We start from the raw sequence: 18,859 nt of genomic DNA, 5'->3' as shown, positions 1-18,859 counted from the left end.
CCCACGGTCAGCGCCAAAAATCTAACAGACAAAATTCAGCTTTTGACAAAGGTAAGCATAAGCACGCAGCCATCAGCCTGCGGGGCTGCCTGCTCTCAGGCATCTGCAATGTAAATTACTCCTGACTTATCATCTTAGTTTTAAATAACAACATCAATTAAGCTAGATCAATTGTACCCGTGGAAGTCCATAGGTATCCCGCAAAAACCACAGCACTGTGGCACAGTAGAAAGCACAGAGCAGATCTATAAACCTTCTGGAGAGCAAGCCTGGCTTCCTAAATGTACTTAGCCAAACAGAGAAAGCCCTTTTTAATAATAATTTTATAAAGCCATTTTGCTTAAAAGATAAACCAACGTGTTTCAATACATGCTGCTGATGGCTGCTAGATTTGAAACATGCACATTTGTTTCAACTGAGCATGTTCCTCAGCGTCACCCAAGCAGGCTTATTCCTTTCATTTTATGCTCTTCAAATGCAGAGGCTTTCCTGCAGGTGATGAGTGTTTTTTCTAGAAAATGTAAACAATTCTTGTGCATTCTACTATCCCAGCTAAGCTTTTACTGGAAGTTTCCGGCAGGAGAGAAAAAAAAAAAAAAAACCCAAAACAAAGCCTTATCTTTATGTTCTAAAAAAAAATATACACATTATTTAAAAAGCATTAGAAGTCACTTGATCTTCAAAACCCATCTGAAAAATCACTCTCAGAAGAAACAATCAGTGACTACGCTGGTTATACTGTACCTTAGGCATAAACCAAACAAATAATTGTATGTCTTACCTGGAAAGCTGAAATTAATGCACTCAAGACAAAACTGCATACAAATAAATCCCTGCATAGGAAATAGAAGCTAACTTGTAGAAAAGTTTTTTAAGTTTTTCAGTGCATACTTGTGGGCTCATGCCAAGTCCAATCAGAATCAGATGAAAAAAGATCTTTCCACATCACAGAATAAACGCCCTTACTTCCCTACTTTCTACAAACTCTTCTGAAAGAAAACATAAGAAAAAAACATAAAACAAAAAATCAAGTTCTCCTCACTGTTACATGAGGTTAGCATCACAGACTACCAGCCTGTAAGTATGTAAGAGGAGAGTCTGGTCAAGCGGTTTCTTTCCTTTGCACTGCTTCCCCAGGGCAATTTTCCTGCATGATCCAGCAGTGCTCTCCTCGAACTCCCATCACGGCTGCCGGTCAGTGAAGAAGGCTTTTGTCTCCCTGCAGACGGGATTTACACAGAGCGGACAGCAGAGGGTTAACTGCCTAGAGCAGATTTCATTCGACTGGATATGCGAACAGACCAAGTCTGCCAGAGCCTGAAAGACAGTAAATTAAAAATCAGAAGTGAGAAAACCTATCCACGTAAAATAAAAAAATGCTTTAACATGTATCACACTGACTACTGAGATTGCCAAATTGTGTATCCATCAGACCCCCACCCCCTTTTACTGCAGGGGAAAATCCTGCTTTAAAACTGCCTTGGCATAATATCTTAAGAGAAATATTTCATTGTAAGTTTACTACAAATGAATACAAAACTGTTTTTCTTTTTTGTCAAACCAAACTTCCGAAGTTTAAAAAAAACCACACACACACACACAAACTGCGGTAAAACACCCTGTGGTATACCTGTGGTACAGGGTTTCCATTTTGCTCTTAAAGTCAAAACACTTTAAAACTACAAGACGACATCCATAATCTAGTAGGAAACACACAACTGCAAACTTTTACAACTATTGCAACAAAGAAGATACCTTGGAGAACAGTGGATTTCCATTAAGAGACTCTGCTCTTCTGATATTTTCAACTCCACACTGAATCAAAAATGAGGACAAAAGAAGTTAAGTCTGCTAGATCCTTCACGAGTTAGCCTTCAAAATCTTCCTTTCTACTTCATTCAGAAGTTGCCCCAAAACGACAGAATTAATGCAATATCATGTTTTTTTTCAAAACGTGAAAAATAACTATGATACAAAATTTCACTTCGCTGCCAAAAATACAATGATTCTTTTTTAGTAAGGATAGTAGTGGCTTAAAGAGTTAAATCTAGAAAGACAAATTCCCACTTGTTTTGTGTTGCTAAAAATTCATTTGAGTTAAGCCAGTTCAGATTAATTTTCAATTTACAGAAAAATTAAATTTGCCCCAAATCATATTGTAAAAAGCAACTACAAAGCAAATTTCAAAATAGGAAAAGCAATTTCAGAGCACTACTATCCAAACAGTTATAAAAAACTATAAAACATTTACCTCATTCGCTAAAACTTGGGCGTACTCAATATCCAGTTCATACAGTGTTTCAATGTGGTCACTTGTAAATGCTATTGGGACCAACAACATGTTCTTCTTTCCTCTTTCGCACAGTCCTTTAATGGTCTCATCCGTCTGTGGACCAAGCCAAGGCATTGGTCCAACCTGTAAGAAGCGGGGTGGGAAGAATTAAAAAAATAATTTAAAAAATCAATATTCTTACAAAGAATACCCACGTTTTCTTAAGCAGGACAACATAGACCAGATTACGTTTAAGATGGAGCCAGTTATTTGTATTTCCCTGCTTTTGACCGTACCTCTCACTTTCTCCATTAAATTTTTATGAAGACATACTCTCCTGCTATTTAAGTCCCAAGGAAACAGAATCTGAGCTGGCCTAAATGAGACTCTCACTAAAGTAAATGAAAATTTAAATAAAGGTCTACTGTTGTCAGTTCAATAAAACCCTGACCACTATTGCACAGGCTTTTAAAGAAGTCAGCGTTCCGGACATAGCAAACTGTCCTTATCCCTCACTATCCATGAAGTATGTGGTGCTGATGTACCACAATACACAACTTTAAGAACAAGATAACAATGGCATGATAGGTGTAATGCCCCGAGCCATAAGGTTACTTGCACTCCAAAATTCTGTAAAAGTTATGTTCCTTGCTATTTGCAGTAATAACAGTAAGTACAAAGTAGTGGAAGCAGTCTTCATCAAGAATAATGAAGCCCGTTTGGATTACACTCATATTAAGAATGCCTATTTCACAGTGATGACTTTGGAAAAATTGCTCAGAGATCCTCAAAAAGCAACACCTTCAAAATCTAGCAAGTGCTCAATTCTTCTTTCTAACAGAGGAAGACAAAAGCCAAACTAGTTGTTATGAGAACATAGGTTTTCTAACGGAAGCATCAAAAATCTACTTTTAAATGATGCAACATACAAAAAAGGTGAGAAACTGTGGGTAAAGAGCATTATCTGGAAAGACTGAATTTGAGTAAAGGTTTGGGATTCTGTTCTAGCAGAAATACTCGCTGAAAATAGGAAAAAGGCACCAAGGTTATGATCTTAAGTTGGAAGATCATAAACTCCATCACCCGAGGAGCTTTACAGCTTTCCTGAGCACGTACCTTGGACTGCCACACAAGCCTGTAAGGGTTGGAGTAGTTCAGCTTCTCCATGACTCTGTGGACAGTAGCTCCCACTTCTTGAGGATACGGATCACCACGGTTCACTACCTTCAACACAGAAACATCAGACCTTTTTCTTCCAGTGAACACGTTTGGGCAAAGACCACCTAAAGACTGGGGAAGGCGAGCATGCTGCACATGATGTAGCGGTGCCCAAGACAGGCCGTATCAAGTGCCTGGCTCATGAGAAACAGGGAAGAAATCTGCATTCTTGCCCAGCAAAACCCATGATGAAGCTGCTTTACCAGAACATTTACTCCTCCTCCTTCCCATGATAAAAGATAAATTCTTCTATCATTGTATATAGATATGGTTACATTTTGGTAAATACACTGCATTTTTTAAAAATGCTCTGAGAGCCATTTCACTGCAGTTGCTGGTTGCTGATAGAGGGTCAAGTCATTTACTGCAACCCTTGCAAAGATTTTACTTTCACTCCTTCAGGGAAAGCTTATTACTGCCTTCTGGAGGCGAGAAAATAACCAAATATTCCCCCTCCATTGCCATCCGGGTTTGAGCTGGCAAGTTCACGAGGCCATGAAAGCAGCCATTTGAGCCCGACCTAACCCAGTGCCCCGTCTTCAATGGCGGCCAACAGCAGAGATCTGAGTAAGCGTGCAGGAGAGTAACCACAGCTCACATGTCTCGCCTTCAGCTCTGCACCAGGCGTCCACCTGCACGTCATTAACTCGCCTTCATATTTCTCTTTTGTATTTGCCTGGCACTTCCACAACTGTGGCTCTGCCTCGCAGGCGTGCGAGCCGCACACCCTTCCATTCAGCCCAGTGCGACTCTGGTCTAACAATGACAGAAGCCACCTCGGTAACTCACAGACATGGGCAGCGAGTGAGCTGAGAAGAGGATGATGACATCTTTCCTCTTGTCAGGTGGAAACAGGTTCAGTTCCTTCTGTATGTGATCAGCGAAGCACTGTTCAGAAAAAAAACCAAAACAAAGACCTGAATCAGAAACACCGAGAGGCATTATGTGCTCTCAAATGACCCGAGCCAGGCAGCTTTAATGTTCCATGTTGCCTTAAGAACTTCAGAATTCCCTTTCGGTATGCGTGGGGCAGTAGCGAGAGATAGCACATATAACACTGTCAAGTACCACACAGTGCCCAGTCCCAGCACACCAAAGGTCCCCACTGATCATCCCAACGGTTTTAAGATGCTGGTGACAAACTGAAAGAACATAACCAATTCAACCCAACTCTCCTCTACGGCCTCTGAAGCACGGTTCCCTGGCCTTGGAGGGCACACGTGTGCAGCTGCTAGTGCCGGGGGAAAAGAGAAATGATGAGTGCGCAGAGCACAACCATCCTCTCTCAGCAGCCCCATTATACTTAGACTAAATGAGAGTACATACACACGGCGCTGGAAAAGAGCCTGCTCTGTGAAAGGTGTCCGCCAGCGGGCTGCTGAAGCGAGTCTGAGATAACTGTATTCAACTGTTTTCAGGGACCTCCACCGTGAGCTCAGCCGACGAGAGAACATGGGAGAGATGGACACCTATGTCCATCAGCACCTGAAACATTCTTAGCACCACACAAAAAAGGTAGGGAAACGCCTCTGCGCCTTCACTCCCACCGCCAGCGTGTGAACCGAGCACCATAACACTGCATACACACAGCTAGGCTGAGGGACCATACAGGGAGAAAAGAAGCTGCCACCGCTGCTGGAGGAGCACGAAACAACTCTTGTCTGCATGGTCTTCTCTCTTAGATATTTTACAGTGAAAAATAGATCAGAATGTTAAAAAATTTGAATTTCCACTTCAGCTTTATAAAAGCCCTTTCAATTACAGCCTCCCCAGGCTTAAGGAAATGCACATAGGTGAGCTTATTAAAAAAAAAAAAAAGAAGAAAGAAAAGGGTGAGTGTATGTACTCTGTCTAACGGAAACCATTTTGCAGGTTCTCTGAAGATATGAAAGGTTCCCAAACTCTGCTGAGGTCTTTCATTGAAGGCAAGGAGGATACATATTGAAGGCACGAGGAGTGCATAATAACAACAGCACGTTCCAGGACAGCATGACGCTTGGGCAGCTTGTCAGGGGAACGTCATACAGTGTGGGCAGTTCCACTCTGCCTTCCTTCAGTCATTCTTATCATCTGTCCAGCACACCACAAAAATTGCAAAACCAAAACTAGAGGAGAAGCTCCCCAACAAAGACAAAAATGCCACTTTCTCTGAAAAGGAAGGAGCAAGAAGGTTTCCCTTAATTGCTCATGCCCCAGCCAGGGCTGTGCCTAGAATTACTTCTTTGCTGATGGATGAGAATCTGACAAACAGCCGTGATCGGTACGTGTGTCGACCATAGACCTGCTCTGAGCAGCAATTTGGACTTAAAACCTCTAGAGATTCCTTCCAGCCAACACCGTTATGAAAATATGACTATGCTTTTCAAACAAGATGTGCATGGTGGTCACTTTTGTACATTATCATGCCAAAACATCTGGCATGAGATAACCATCCTTCTCCTGTAATTCCATACATAGTAGACAAGACACATTTCATTACTGTAACTAAAATGTACCCTCAAATTGAAGGATTCCTTTTATTCTTCTCAAGTTTTTGTTTGGCGTTTTTTTTGAGGAAATATATAAACACAGCCTAAATCAGCAAATAGGTTCATCTTCTTTTAGTACATTCTACAGCTAGAAATCTTGTAAGGTTTGTTAGAAGCTAAGACTTGATCTAAGTGAAGTGTTTCCTCAGAATGTTTCTGTTGCTTAACATTATGCTGTGTTTTTACTGGTAGGAAATATTTCTGAAAAGGAAACTCAATAAACATCTGTATTTACTTAGTTCTTTGTTGTTTTAAAGTCAGCTGGCAATGCAAAGACACCAAGTTTCTCCTACATCAAGCAATCTAAGAAAACCCCAGGGAATGCCAATTTGACAACATATCAGACCTGCTCAGTTCACACCTCTCATTCTGACCGCAAACTTCAAAGGCGCTCATACAATTCTGTACCTGAATAAGAAGGGGATGTGTGGGCCAGCGGTCAATTACACTCCACTTCATCTTTGGCTTCTCCCCTTTTTTATTGTAGTAGCGATAGATGGCATTTAAACTGCTTCCTGAAATGCAGAGAATTAAGAACGTAAATTCAGCCAAGGCATTAACAACCTGTCACATGAAAAGTTTTGCAGCAGGCTATTATAATATTTTAAAATGCTACATATTTAAAATGCAACTGTAAATCAGACCCAAGAGCCTCAAATGGGAACAATTATATCAGAGTTCATACAATGTGCAAGCCAAGAACAATTTACTAAACCATTCTTTAACTGAAGAACAATTATTGTTCTAGTTTCCATGAAGAAAGCTTACTCAGTCGTGTTCCTGAACCTTCAGTTCATGTTATCTCACAATAGCAATGGTAACACAAAGCTATCCTTAGTTTGAAAGTTTCTACCTAAAATTCAGAATGGTAGGAAACACAGAGGACCTCGAGGTGGCAATGAGGCCAACAGGAAGGGGCACTTTAAGGAAGACAGGACAGCTCGCAGTGACACTCCGCACGCTCCCTCAGGCTCGCAGACACGTGCCTACGTTCGCCTCTGTCTGTGCTCTGCTCCTGCACAGATGCTCACCTGTGGTAGAACAACTGTACTGTGGGTACTGCGTGAAAGCGATAGCCCTTTCGATGCCGTCTTTCTCCATCTCTTCAATTGCTTCTTCTGTCAGAGGATGGACGTATCGGAATCCAATATAGTATTTGTGAGGCGCTGCCAGCCAAAGCACAGGAAAAGAAATTGCAGGGCGGGGGGAAAAAGAGACCTCTCAATAACACGTCATTAATAAGTACACAGAACAGAATCAGACAGACTGAAACTGTTGAAACAAACTTGTTCATAATTTTCTGGCTACTTTTCTAAACCACTGTTATATAAACGCATCTTTCTTTGTCCAAGTATTTTTCTGATAACTCACTTTGCTGTTATTAGAATTTAAAAGTGATTTACGCTGTTGTTTGTTTCTGCAGGAAGCATCGCTCTTCTGGTTGTACTTGGTTTAGCAGAGGTGTGGCTTCCAGACTTACAGAGCTTTGACGTTTTACTGGGCGAGTTCTGATTTAAAGGATGCATTGGTAAAAATCATCACTACGAGACGCTAAACGAACACTGCTGTGCCCTAACACAGACCACAGTTACAGACGCACTGTGGGGTTCCTAACAGCACTGCTCAACTCGCTTACTGAAATCAGACCTCAGAGCTTTTAAATACACCAATGTAATTAAAGTGCCAAAACATTAAGACAGACAAGGCTTTCTTTATTCTTTGCATTCAAAAGGAAACGCAGCGCATTGCTTAAGCAGTTTGCACATTCCAGGACATTTACCTGAACTTTCAAATCTAACTGGGCTGCAATTTTGTGTGCCAGCACTGAGATATTCTGCTCTACAGGGACCAGCTTCAGAAGGTCTAATTTTCGAACAGGAAAAGGCCCTGCACCTTACAGACACTAGCTACCTATAAGGCATTTCAAGAAAATAGGTAATTTTATCCTTTTCAGGCTCCCGGTGCCAACAGAGCAGTCAACAAAACCGGATGCCTTCAGTGCACGAAGGGTTCGGATGCCTTTGCTGCACCAGGGGCTCAGGCCCAGCACCGCAGGGCGTGCAGGCGGAATTCCCAGGTACCAACCATTTGCTCCTCGTGCCCTCCCTTCCTTGCCCTCTAACTCCTATTTACCTTCAGCACACACCTGGCCCCCTTGCATTTCCTTCACCTGTGCTCTCTTTTCCTTCATCATATTATGTAGGTGTAATCCTATTTCACTTCCTTGCCTCCAGTTAACCACATTACAAAACAAAGCTAAAAACAAGACAACGTGGAACCATCGTTTGAGGCAACTGCTCTGGTCACCACCCTGGCGAGAGCAGATGCCTTCCCCCACCCCGGTAAGCCTGCTCCGTTTGCACATCAACCCCCAAGGACCGGGACTCTTGTTTGGGGCGGGAGATCAGTGGTACTGAATAAGGGACAGATGTTCTTTCATTCTGGTCCCTGGGTGTTTCTCATAGAAATCTTCATGCCTCTAAACACTTTATTTTGGAAGGAATATTATTCTCTCCAAGGACAACATTTCAGGTTTTTCCATTTTTCATCTCTAACCTTTTGGGTGTTGGCTTCAAGATTTGGGGAGTATGGTTTTGTTAGGGGGAGGGAGGGCAGGCTTCTTGGGTTTTTTTGGTGCTTTTTAAGAAGAGAACAGAGGTTCTTAGAAGAACAAAAGTAAAGTTTCTTTTTCAGGGTTTCCAGGTCACTAGCTCTGAAATGACATTTAACAGGTTTCTGAAGGAAGCAGATGTCCCATGCTTGGTCTTCACTCCATACGTTTATACAGGATTCAGAAAGCCCCAGTTCTCTGCAGGAGGCAAGAGAGCTCCCAGCTGGGAGCAGCAGCAAATAATGACCCAACATCAGGAGCCCCAGGAGCCAGTAACCTCATTAACATTTTTAAATGGTATTAAAAACACAAGTCTGACCAACCAGAGCAAAGACAGTAGGCGTTTAACCTGGCAAAGGACATACTGGGAAAAACTTTGAAACTTCTTGCAATACTTTTGCAGTATTATGTTTTGTCCTGCATGACAGGCAGCAAAGGAGAGATCTTCACATCTGCGTACATACTCATTTTGTTGTTACAGTTAGAGTCAGGACTACCGGAAACAGTGACATCTCCTTCCACAAAGAGCTGCCAATCTAAAGAAACAACATGGCCCCCTCACCCTGTAAGCTTTCACTCTGCTGGCAAGGGAATCTCAGCTAAAATACAGCTTGTAAGAAATACTAAGAACCGTTAAAAACAATAAAAAAGCAAGATGTGCCTTCTTAAAATATAATTACCATTGCAAGACATTAGCTTACTTGATGCCAGCACTAAAAAAAAAAACCCACATTAGAAATGGGTTTTCCTATCACCATGCTTGTGTGATTTATTCTTACAGACTACTGAGCCTATCCAACCCCACTCATTCAGAAGGAAGAACTCTTGTTCATTTTCAGACAGCTGCCTGTAACAATAAAGCTTCACTTTAAAATCATATTGTTCCCAGATGACATGGGTGAGGCTCGCTATTTACTACTTTATATTAGTCCCATTGCTGAAGTGTAACGTGTCAAATGCGTACTACAAGTCAGTAAATCAGTAGATTGATTAATTTATGCAGGAGGCAATTTCACAGGTGGTTATTGATACTGTCCAGCAAATACACAGCAACTACAAACTCTATGCCCCAAAAGTCCAGACCAAGGTAAAACAAGTATGCAAAGTATTTCTTCTTTGGCAGGTGTTTGAAGTCTTACCACCACAAGCTGCGAGTTACTCATTAGCAGGGTGCAGTGCTCCCAAAGTGCTACCTGTGAGCACACAGATACTCTGAAACGTGTAGCTCACTCTGAAAGCCCATCCAACTGTTTTAAGCTATTCCGAAGCAACACAGTCCTTGGTATTGCTGCAACATTGCTTGAAATGCATAAGGAAATGGTTAACACTCAACGGCTAGCACATTCAATTTTTAAAACTGCAGCTACTCTTAGGTAAAAAAGGAGGTCTCTCAACGACTATCAGGTATAAGAACTGCACAGAGATGGGTGTGACTTCACAAAAAGCTGTCACCAAGCAAAAGCAAGCAGGAGTGGTACGCTGAGAAAAGCAGATAAACTTTCTAAGTTTTATCTTCAGAACCTGTTGCAAGCCTGACTCCTCAGGGGCTACTGCTGCTAAAAACACTACTGCCTTGGATGCTGTAGCCTGGTGTGGTTCTGGCTTCAGTCTCTGACTAATCTTGCAGGGACCACAGCCGGAATTAAGCAGGAGAGTAGCAACTGTGGAAAAAAGGATCAAACATCACATGAATTAAGGTATCAGTGACACGTTACATGCTGAACGAATGAAATAAATTTGTTTCTAGCCTTCCAAGAGTGTTACTTTTCACCTTCTGGAGCCTTTTACCAATCTTCTACCTCTAGCCCTTTTCTACCCAAGTCTGAAGCAGGTGCCACAAAGAATTACAAAATAGCTAGGAATCAAATAATCTGTATTGTCAAACATGCAGGGGGATTCCCCGACACACCAGCACCACATCAGCAAAGGTCACGAAAACTGAAAGGAGAAGGCAGATTGCAGTACCACGCATCGTAAAGCTGCTGAACTGAAGAGAATGGAGAGCTCTCTGCTTTGGCTTCTCTTACTCCAGTAGTTTTTCTATTAAAGATGTTTAGTGTTCCTATTAGAGTGTCAGGATGAGAAGTATTATCTGTAGCTAACACATCAGTGAGGAATTCAGCAGGCAGCTTAGTGATCTCATTAATTCCTTCTACTCACAAAGGTAGTCTGCTGCTTCAAGAACAAAAAGCATAATGCAGAGAAATACCTTATCAGAACAAAGGTGACCCCCGGATAGGTCATTTCAGACAGACCGACCATCATGTTGTTGTCCCAAATATAGGTTCTTCACCCGGTGTGCAGAGAGCCAAAAATCACACAGAGTCGAGATACTTGCTCTTATCCCAAATCTGCGCAGAGTTGGGTGCTAGGTGGTAGGTGCCCAAAGCTAGCACCCCTCTGTTAACACATGGAAAATACGGACACATTTCAAGCAACGGTTATCAGTATTTTTTTAAAAGTTGGCTCCATCATCCTTGTTCCCATTGGTTCCCGCCAGCCTCGTCTCCACTTGAAGTCACCGTATCCTTCTTTTTTACGGTGCATGCTCAGTGAGGAAGGGGCTTCTGTGGGTAGGGGGCTTTCCCTACCCAAGGGTGGATTCCTACTATGCCAACTAATGTTAATTAGATGTTAATTAGGACAGTTCAAAGTTGAATAGTTGTGTTCCCTTTGTGGTTATCTTGTTCCTTCCCTCAAGGTTGTGCGCCTTGTTAACTGCTCACAGAGACTAAACAACACTCCCAGCTTCATTCCTCGCATACCTTCAACAAGGTTACTGTCTCTCCCAGCTTTTGTCAAAGCAGTGATGATTCACTGCCTTTTTTTGTCTGTCCCATGAGAGACAAGACAGAGAAGATGGCCATCACCCTTGAGCTGCAACGTGAATGTGGAACTTTAATTTCTAGTCCTGCCACTCACATTTATTAATGCCATGGTTTTAATGTCACATAGCAAGAAACTGTAGCATAAAAGGTACTGTAAGTAAATGACCTACTACCTTCCACAAGCAGCAGAGGAGAAACAGAGTTATAGCTGCTAACTGAGCAACAATACAAGCTGAAGTCAAATTCAACTACCAACCAATCTGGAAGCAGTTTAGCTAAACTGGTGCAAATTCCACCACGAAGCTATTTAACCTGGGTGAAAAATGGCTCGTGTCAATTTGGTTAGATGTTTCAGGAGGGAGGTTGAACGTGGCTGAATCACAGCAAATTAACATTATGCGAATGACCACAGCTGCCTGGGTTTGCACACCCAGCCCAGTGCAACTGCACGGTAAAACATGTTAGCTGGAAGCCCTTAGTACAAGGACATTCACAGAAGTGTCTATGCCCCTCTCCCATCACACTAGTGCTACCAGGTAGCTTGGCACAGGGTAATCCATGCACGTCAGCTCCTCGCTGTGAGGGAGCAGGGTGCAGAGAGAGTCTGCGATCTGGAGAGAGGGGAATGAGGCTGTATTCACCTTTCAAGTTTTATCACCAAGAACTGGCAAGGACAGCATGCACTTCCACCCAAGGCAAACCATTAGGCCTTATCTCCTGCTCATGTCCTCGGGTGGGGCTTGCTCCTATCACTCAACCAAACCCCGCAATGTTCAGCTAGGAAACTTTGTGCTTTCTTCCAACCGACCTCCTCTTCAGTCCTGAAATCAGGCCTAAGTGGTGTTAGTTCTTTTATCCATTATTCCATTAATCTGAACAGATTCAGACAAAGTTGCAAAAACTCTGGCTATATCCAAGCAATACTTGCAGAGGGACATTTCAGAGGAATGAAAAGCATCTGTGGCTTTGGATAACAGTCAGACTCCCAACACCCTCCCATGCAGTCACCTATTCCTTAGGCTCAGGCTGGCATACCAAAGGCAAATACAAAAGGTTTTATAGGGTTAAGTTCTGGCCTCTGAGCTGTTCTATGTCAGGCAGTCCCTCCACAGCACCCTGGCCCAGCAGGCCCTGAACAGGGAAGGGCACTTGGAGGAAGCAGCAGGAGCAGGGAACGCTGCACTGTCCTCCGAGCCTAACTGCTGGCTGCTGCGAGTGCGTGGCAGCCGAATGATGCCGTCCTGCAGCCAGCTGCAAGGAGCAGCCGTGAGAAGGTGGCCATGCACTTCACAGCAGGAGATCCCACCCCGCTGTGAAACTCAATAGCAGCGGTGTGCAGAACATGAACAACCAGGAAACCCTAGATCGACAGACATTTTTTACTCTGCGTGTGCACACACGTGCACAGCCTAAACGGATCATCATTCTCACGCTCTACCTCTTCATAAAAGAGAATTACATGAGATTATACGGCCACTGCCAATGGTTACACATCTCCACCTCATTTATGCTAGTGAGGATGCCACTCTGAACACCCTTCTCCCATGCCTGCCTTATTTGTTCACAGGAAACACATTCCCCTTTCTTAAAATCTAAGGCTCAACCACTTGTCTTCAGCGTAGACTTCCAAGCTCAAGCAGGGCGTACAGGGCAAGGCAGGACACCTGCAGTCGTACACACCAACAGAGATTCCTGTCATGTAGCTTTAGCCATCTGAAAATAAGATGCTTTGTGTATCATAGTCATCTAGCTTTCTTCCTGTAACCAAAGGGGAGAGGTAAGATCCCCCCATCTTTGATAATGACCTTAGGATGAACTGAATCACCTTCTCTCCCAGCCCTACTCTCTCTCAATGAAAGAGGGAGCAGAAGCCACCAGTTCAGGCCAAATGCCCAACCTCCTGACGGCGGAAGTTATGCAAGATGAAACATACCAAAAGCATCTAAGGGTGGACTTGCCCAGGGCAGCATTTAAGCCAGTTACCTTGGGCACAGACAGAAGTGGCAGCTGGACCACAGCACACACTGGATCCAGCCCCAGAAGGTGGGTAAGTGTTTGGCTCTTGGCTTTTGGTGCTACACTGTGTCACTGCAGATTGAATGAGTACCTACAGTACTCTCCAAAATCAAAGCCATTCTCCAATGCAGCCACAGAAGTAACCACAGCACAAAAATACATTTGCATAGGTGGGAACCACATATTTTGCATATGCTGAGTTTTTAACGAGTAAGAACTTCTGCAATATCTTTGTCATGAATTCCTGGCAGGACTGAGAACACCATTCACACTCACAACAAAAATGGAGAAGCAAAAGCTGCTTTACAAGCGTATACTTTCAGCACATGAAGCAAAAGAAACTTTTAACAAGCACAGTAAATAAGTACCGGTGTGAGGAGACATGCTGTCCAGCAGTTTCACCATGCCTTCTCCTTGCACCGCTGTCCACTTCTTGATTGGTGATCCACCTCCAATCCTGCTGTACTGCTCCTGGATTTTCGGTGTGCGGCGTTTGGCAATGAATGGTGCTAATTTACTGAGGCATTTAAAAGGTACACATATTAATATCATAACCCAAATCACCACGCCTTTCCCCAAATCTCTACGCCACAGTGGGTTTTCCGTGGCAATCTCCCCAAATTACAGAAAACCAGCATTGCATGGCTTGTTTAATGTTATATTCCATCGTCCTTCCCAAACTTACTAGGTGACAGGAAACCACAATTTGCAATCAGAAGAGAACAATTTTGGCACGCCTATTTCCAGTGAATTATAACACTGTTTCTTGCACTGACTGGTCCCAAGATAAAACAGTCTTAAGAAATCCTGATATAAACAGAAGTTAAATGTCCAAGTGTACAGCTAAGACAGCAACACCCAACACTGACTGTTACCCAGGAGTTCACAGCGTTTCTCACTTTTGAGCTGGAAGCGTCATCAGATCTCTGTCCAGGAAGAGACGAAGTAAGAAATCATGCACATCATCCAGCCGTTCTGGACCTCCCATGTTTAACATCAAGATTCCTGTTTTAGGTTTCCTATGGAAGCAAGAGATATTTCAAATTCTACTGCTTTTTATTTTATTCTGCTGCTTATTATGATTATTATGAAACAACCAGCTTATCCTTCTGCATTTGCCTTTTGCAAAAGCAGCATCCTATTTAGAAGCTCATCCTGCTTGTGTAAAAATAGGAACTACAAGCATGAATAGCCAGAGAACAAGTATTTACATGATCTTTACTTTTTTAAAAAAAAGTAATCACTTTGCAACACAGAGTTTAACTGGAAATATACTGAGAAAATTATCTCGCAGCTGAAGGCTGTAAGGGAGATTATAAAACAGAGTCTAAGGAACTATCTCAGCTGAATGCTAGCTGTAGATTCCAACCAAACTAAGCATCAGCTTCCACAGAAAACAAATGAGCTACCCACACATGTCTTTATTACTTTGGAGAAACATCTCATCTCCCAAAGCAGTGAAAGCAGCAAGGAGCCATTCTACAGATAAAATAAGTACAGGGTTGGTTTTGTTTGGTCTGTTGTTTGTGGTTTTTTTTTCCACAGTGGGTTTTCTCTCCAGGTGCAGGTTGGGCACACTGCTCTAAGGATAACATCCCTCCCAGCACAGTGGAGCGGAGCAGATGGCAGTATCAGCTTTTACAGGAATGGCTGCTGATCACAACCCTCACCCAAGCGGTGGATTTCCCCATCGAATCGTTTCGCCTGCCCGAGGGAGCCCAGTGACCAGGATCTCTCACCTCCTGAGCAGACAGAGCCAAGGCTGCACAGGGAGCTCTGCTCTCCTCTTGTTAAAGCCAAAGTCTTACAAAGGGGCACTGAAAGGAGCCTATGCCTGCCCCGATGGGTCGGAACCTCAGTTTCCATTCCCTTCCTCCTGGAGTGTCTGTCAGGAGGTTGCTGAATAAAACCTAGGAAGCGGGACCCAGAACCTCAAGTAATAATTACATCCTACTGTTTGTTCTTCTACCACTTCTGCACTGCCTCAGGCCTTACCGTGGGCCGCTGCCTCACTGCATTCTGCAGAGCGCAAGGCAGGCAATCCTTGCCCCATAGAATCATGAAAATGAGAGGCTCGGTGAATGCAGCCAGCCAGATAAAAGCAATTACACACGCACAAAACCCCCCCCTAGATCAAGCCCTGTGACTGCCATGTCTTACTACATAACCAGCTGCGTATGCAAGTAAAGCAGCGTCCCATATCAGAGAGAGACAGAGGGCAACGACAGCAGGTCACACCCACCCAGACCTCACGGCAAACTTACCGCACTTCTGGCTGAATTTGAGGTTTTGTGCTTTCTGTCACTGCGGCCGCAGTTGCCTGACCTCTCCATCGTACTGGGACCCTCAGCTGACTGCTGCTTTTTACAACTGGAAGAAAGATAACAGCACATTGATAACCTTGCACCAGGATGAGGGCCCTCTTCACCAGATAGGCACTAATCCCTCAACAGCTACACAAACATACTTGGCAGCACTGCGCTGCTTGGCATTTTCTCCCTTAAGCTCCAGGTCGTGGAATCAAAGAAAGTCATGAAATTGCAAGCTTCTGCCCTTCTTTAAACAGTCTGTATGCTAACAGCTTCTCAGATACCAGGCAGTAACCTAAAACCAAACAAAAGCCTCACTAATCTTTAAGTTCCATTCATAAGTCCAAAATAACTAGAGACAACACAAGAGAAACTACACAGTGCTGACACACTAAGTAGGTCAAGCTATGTAACTCCTCATGGTACAGACAAACTCTAGACAAGCAAAGTATTTCTACACCACCACTATGACATAGGTTAGACATTTGTTAATTTAGGGTCTGCAGCAAACTTCAGCAACGTACGTTCGAGCCGTAAGCACACATCTCCTTAGTTTGACCCTGTGTGGGCACGCTAAGCAGAAGTCTCAGAACCGTTTACCCAGGGATGTGGGCAGCCTTCTTTCTCACTACCCAGCTAAGAGACTTCTATTATTCCTGGATTTCAGCATCAGCCAAGATATGGCCCAAAACCAGGATAATTTACTTCCCACATGCTGCCTACAGTTTGCTTTTTCAAAAGCACACTTTGTTTTCCTCAGGAGTTCATAGTCATTATATGGTATTTTTCAGCACAACAATAGTGTGAATTGCCCAAGATGAAAAAAAATTGTTAAATTCTGCATCCCTGGCTCTCCAGCAATTGTTTGGTGTGACGCTTCCCTCATCAGACTGCAGGAGTTCAGCAGCAATTGAGCCCCAATAGCACAGACGTCCTCAGCAGCTGATCCACCCGCTGAGCAGAGCATCTTATGGTTCACAGTTCCCTGATAACATCCTGAACAGATGCTGAGCACCCTCAAAACCTGCTGAAATCAATGACAGTGAAAAGCATCTTGCAAATCCAGCTTCTTGCTCAGGATTAAGAGTGTGTAGCTGTGGATGACTGTGTCTGCAGTGATATAAAAGGCTGCAAACTAAAGAACTTAAATTCAAACATTGCTGATGCCTGAAGGACTCTTTCCAGATATTTATGTTCTTCTTCCAGCTCTTGTATTATTTTTCAAAGCGCTGACACCGTATGTAAATTACATAGAACAATAAAAAGAGAAGTTTCAATAGCTGTATTGATCCTTCCGTACTGTAAATAAATACTGGAAAGCATTTGTTTTACTTAAGGTGAGGTTTATGCATGTTTCTATCTGAACCATAAAGCACATGACACAGAACACACGGGATGCATGACGACGACGATTCCAACTTGCTGGAACGCTGGTAGAAGTGTTCTTTCCTAAGTTTTAGAAACGGTAAAACCGCATTAGCCTCCGTAGCCGAGGCGCGGGAGAGCTGCGTGCCTGTGCTTCCACTGCTCTGGGGGTAAGCACACCGGTGCCTCTCGGCAGGTCACGGCAGTAACCGGGTAACGCGCTGTATTTAGCGAGAGCGAGGGAAAGCTCCTGCCGAAGGAGCACGCAACCCTGGCTGCTTGTGGTAAAACCCGCCACACAGGTGTGTCTGTAGGCAGCACGTACAACGCGCGTTTGTGGCATTAGGATAGCTGCGAAAGGGACTTGTCCTTCACGCCTCCTCGCCGCACCTGGCCTGATTTTGAAGACACAACCTCTGAACTGTTAAATAAGGATGACTGCCACACAAACGCTTTCTAAAAATGAAAGCACCTCATTTAAAACTAAACTCCTAAGAGGGGGAAAATAAAAAAACAAAGCAATGAAAAATCGCGCCCGATACCCGCAAACCACAGATTTCTCTTACGTGAAAAAAAATCCCAAGCCTCACGGCCCTGAGCTCACTGAGAGGGAAAAAAAGACATCGTTAGCCCGGCTGGCACTATCGACGCGCTCCCATACTCAAGCCCGACTTAAAGTCAGGTCCCTGCCGCGCCGTTACCGCAGCTGCCCCCGGGGCAGCGCAGCCCCTCAGCGCCCGGCGCCGCTGCCCGCAGGCTCCAGCCCGGGGATCGGAGGCCCCGGCTCTGCCGGCTGCGTTACGCAAAGGCACCTTGGCGGGCGTTGTGTAACGTGGTCCCGGCGGTCCCGCAGCCCTCCCGCCTTCACAAGCCCCCCACCCCCCCCCCCGCGGGGGGCCGGCTGCCCGCAGACCCCCCGTTCCCGCCGGTTGCGGACGGCACCCACGGACTCACGGTGAGGCGCCGCCCGTCCGGCGGCAGCAGCAGCGGCGGCGGCCATCTTGGCGGCGGCCGCCCGCATTCCCTCAGACGGCCCCGCTACCGCCCCGTCTCCTCCGCCACCGCCCCCGGCACCGCCCCCGCTGCCATATGCGGCAGCGGGGGCGGTGCTGGGGCCGCTCCGGGAGTCCGTCCACCACAGTCCCTGGGTGGGCGTTACCACAGGCCTGCGGGCTCCGAAGCGAGAGCTCGACCACCCCCGCGTCCTAACAAACAAGAGACCCCGCTATCTTAATTTTTCGAAGCTAAAAAAGCACAGGCTGGTCAAAGCTCAAATTCTGGGCCTGCCAGGGCACAGCGGGAAAGCTTTGCAACAGGGCTGCAGCTCACACACAGGGATGCGCACTGTGTTTACGGCGTGCACCATCAACGAGACTGCCTTCGTGTGCTGGAACAGCGTGGCAGACACCCGCAGGCCGGGATTTATGCCCAGCAGCACCTCTGCATACCGCCACAGCCCCAGCTGCGCTTCTCTGTCACGGCCACAGTCACAGCCCAGCGTGGCTTGCAGATGCGAGGAATCAAAGGTGGCTGTTTGGTGGGCCGGGGGGGTTGGACGTGAGGCACTGCCAGCCCTGCTGCTGACTTGCTGCGTGGGCTCCGGGGCTCTCGCTGCTGGCCCTAACACCACAGTGCTTGCCTGTCTTTCCCACGTTACAGGTTTAGACAGCAGCGCTGTGCTGGAGCAGCAGGACGGTGGGGAGGAGCTCCAG

At 45.0% G+C, this 18,859-nt stretch overlaps 1 protein-coding gene across 1 annotated transcript; it reads right to left on the bottom strand.

The window, feature by feature from the left end:
- Nucleotides 1-262: 262 nt before the first annotated feature.
- On the bottom strand, nucleotides 263-18,168 carry LOC309415104 (ferrochelatase, mitochondrial-like; the record flags this gene model as incomplete). Its single annotated transcript, XM_082012549.1, has 11 exons — nucleotides 263-1,317; nucleotides 1,756-1,815; nucleotides 2,252-2,416; nucleotides 3,389-3,496; nucleotides 4,280-4,378; nucleotides 6,427-6,533; nucleotides 7,050-7,184; nucleotides 13,842-13,990; nucleotides 14,373-14,492; nucleotides 15,738-15,843; nucleotides 18,102-18,168. The coding sequence occupies 11 exons, from the start codon at nucleotides 18,166-18,168 to the stop codon at nucleotides 1,183-1,185; spliced, it is 1,251 nt and encodes a 416-aa protein (XP_081868675.1). The 3' UTR covers nucleotides 263-1,182.
- Nucleotides 18,169-18,859: the final 691 nt, after the last annotated feature.

This window comes from Phaethon aethereus, assembly GCF_964289735.1.
Source record: "Phaethon aethereus genome assembly, chromosome: W".
Taxonomy (NCBI): domain Eukaryota; kingdom Metazoa; phylum Chordata; class Aves; order Phaethontiformes; family Phaethontidae; genus Phaethon; species Phaethon aethereus.
Note: the sequence above shows the minus strand (reverse complement) of the source record. Positions and strands in the feature narration are given on the sequence as shown.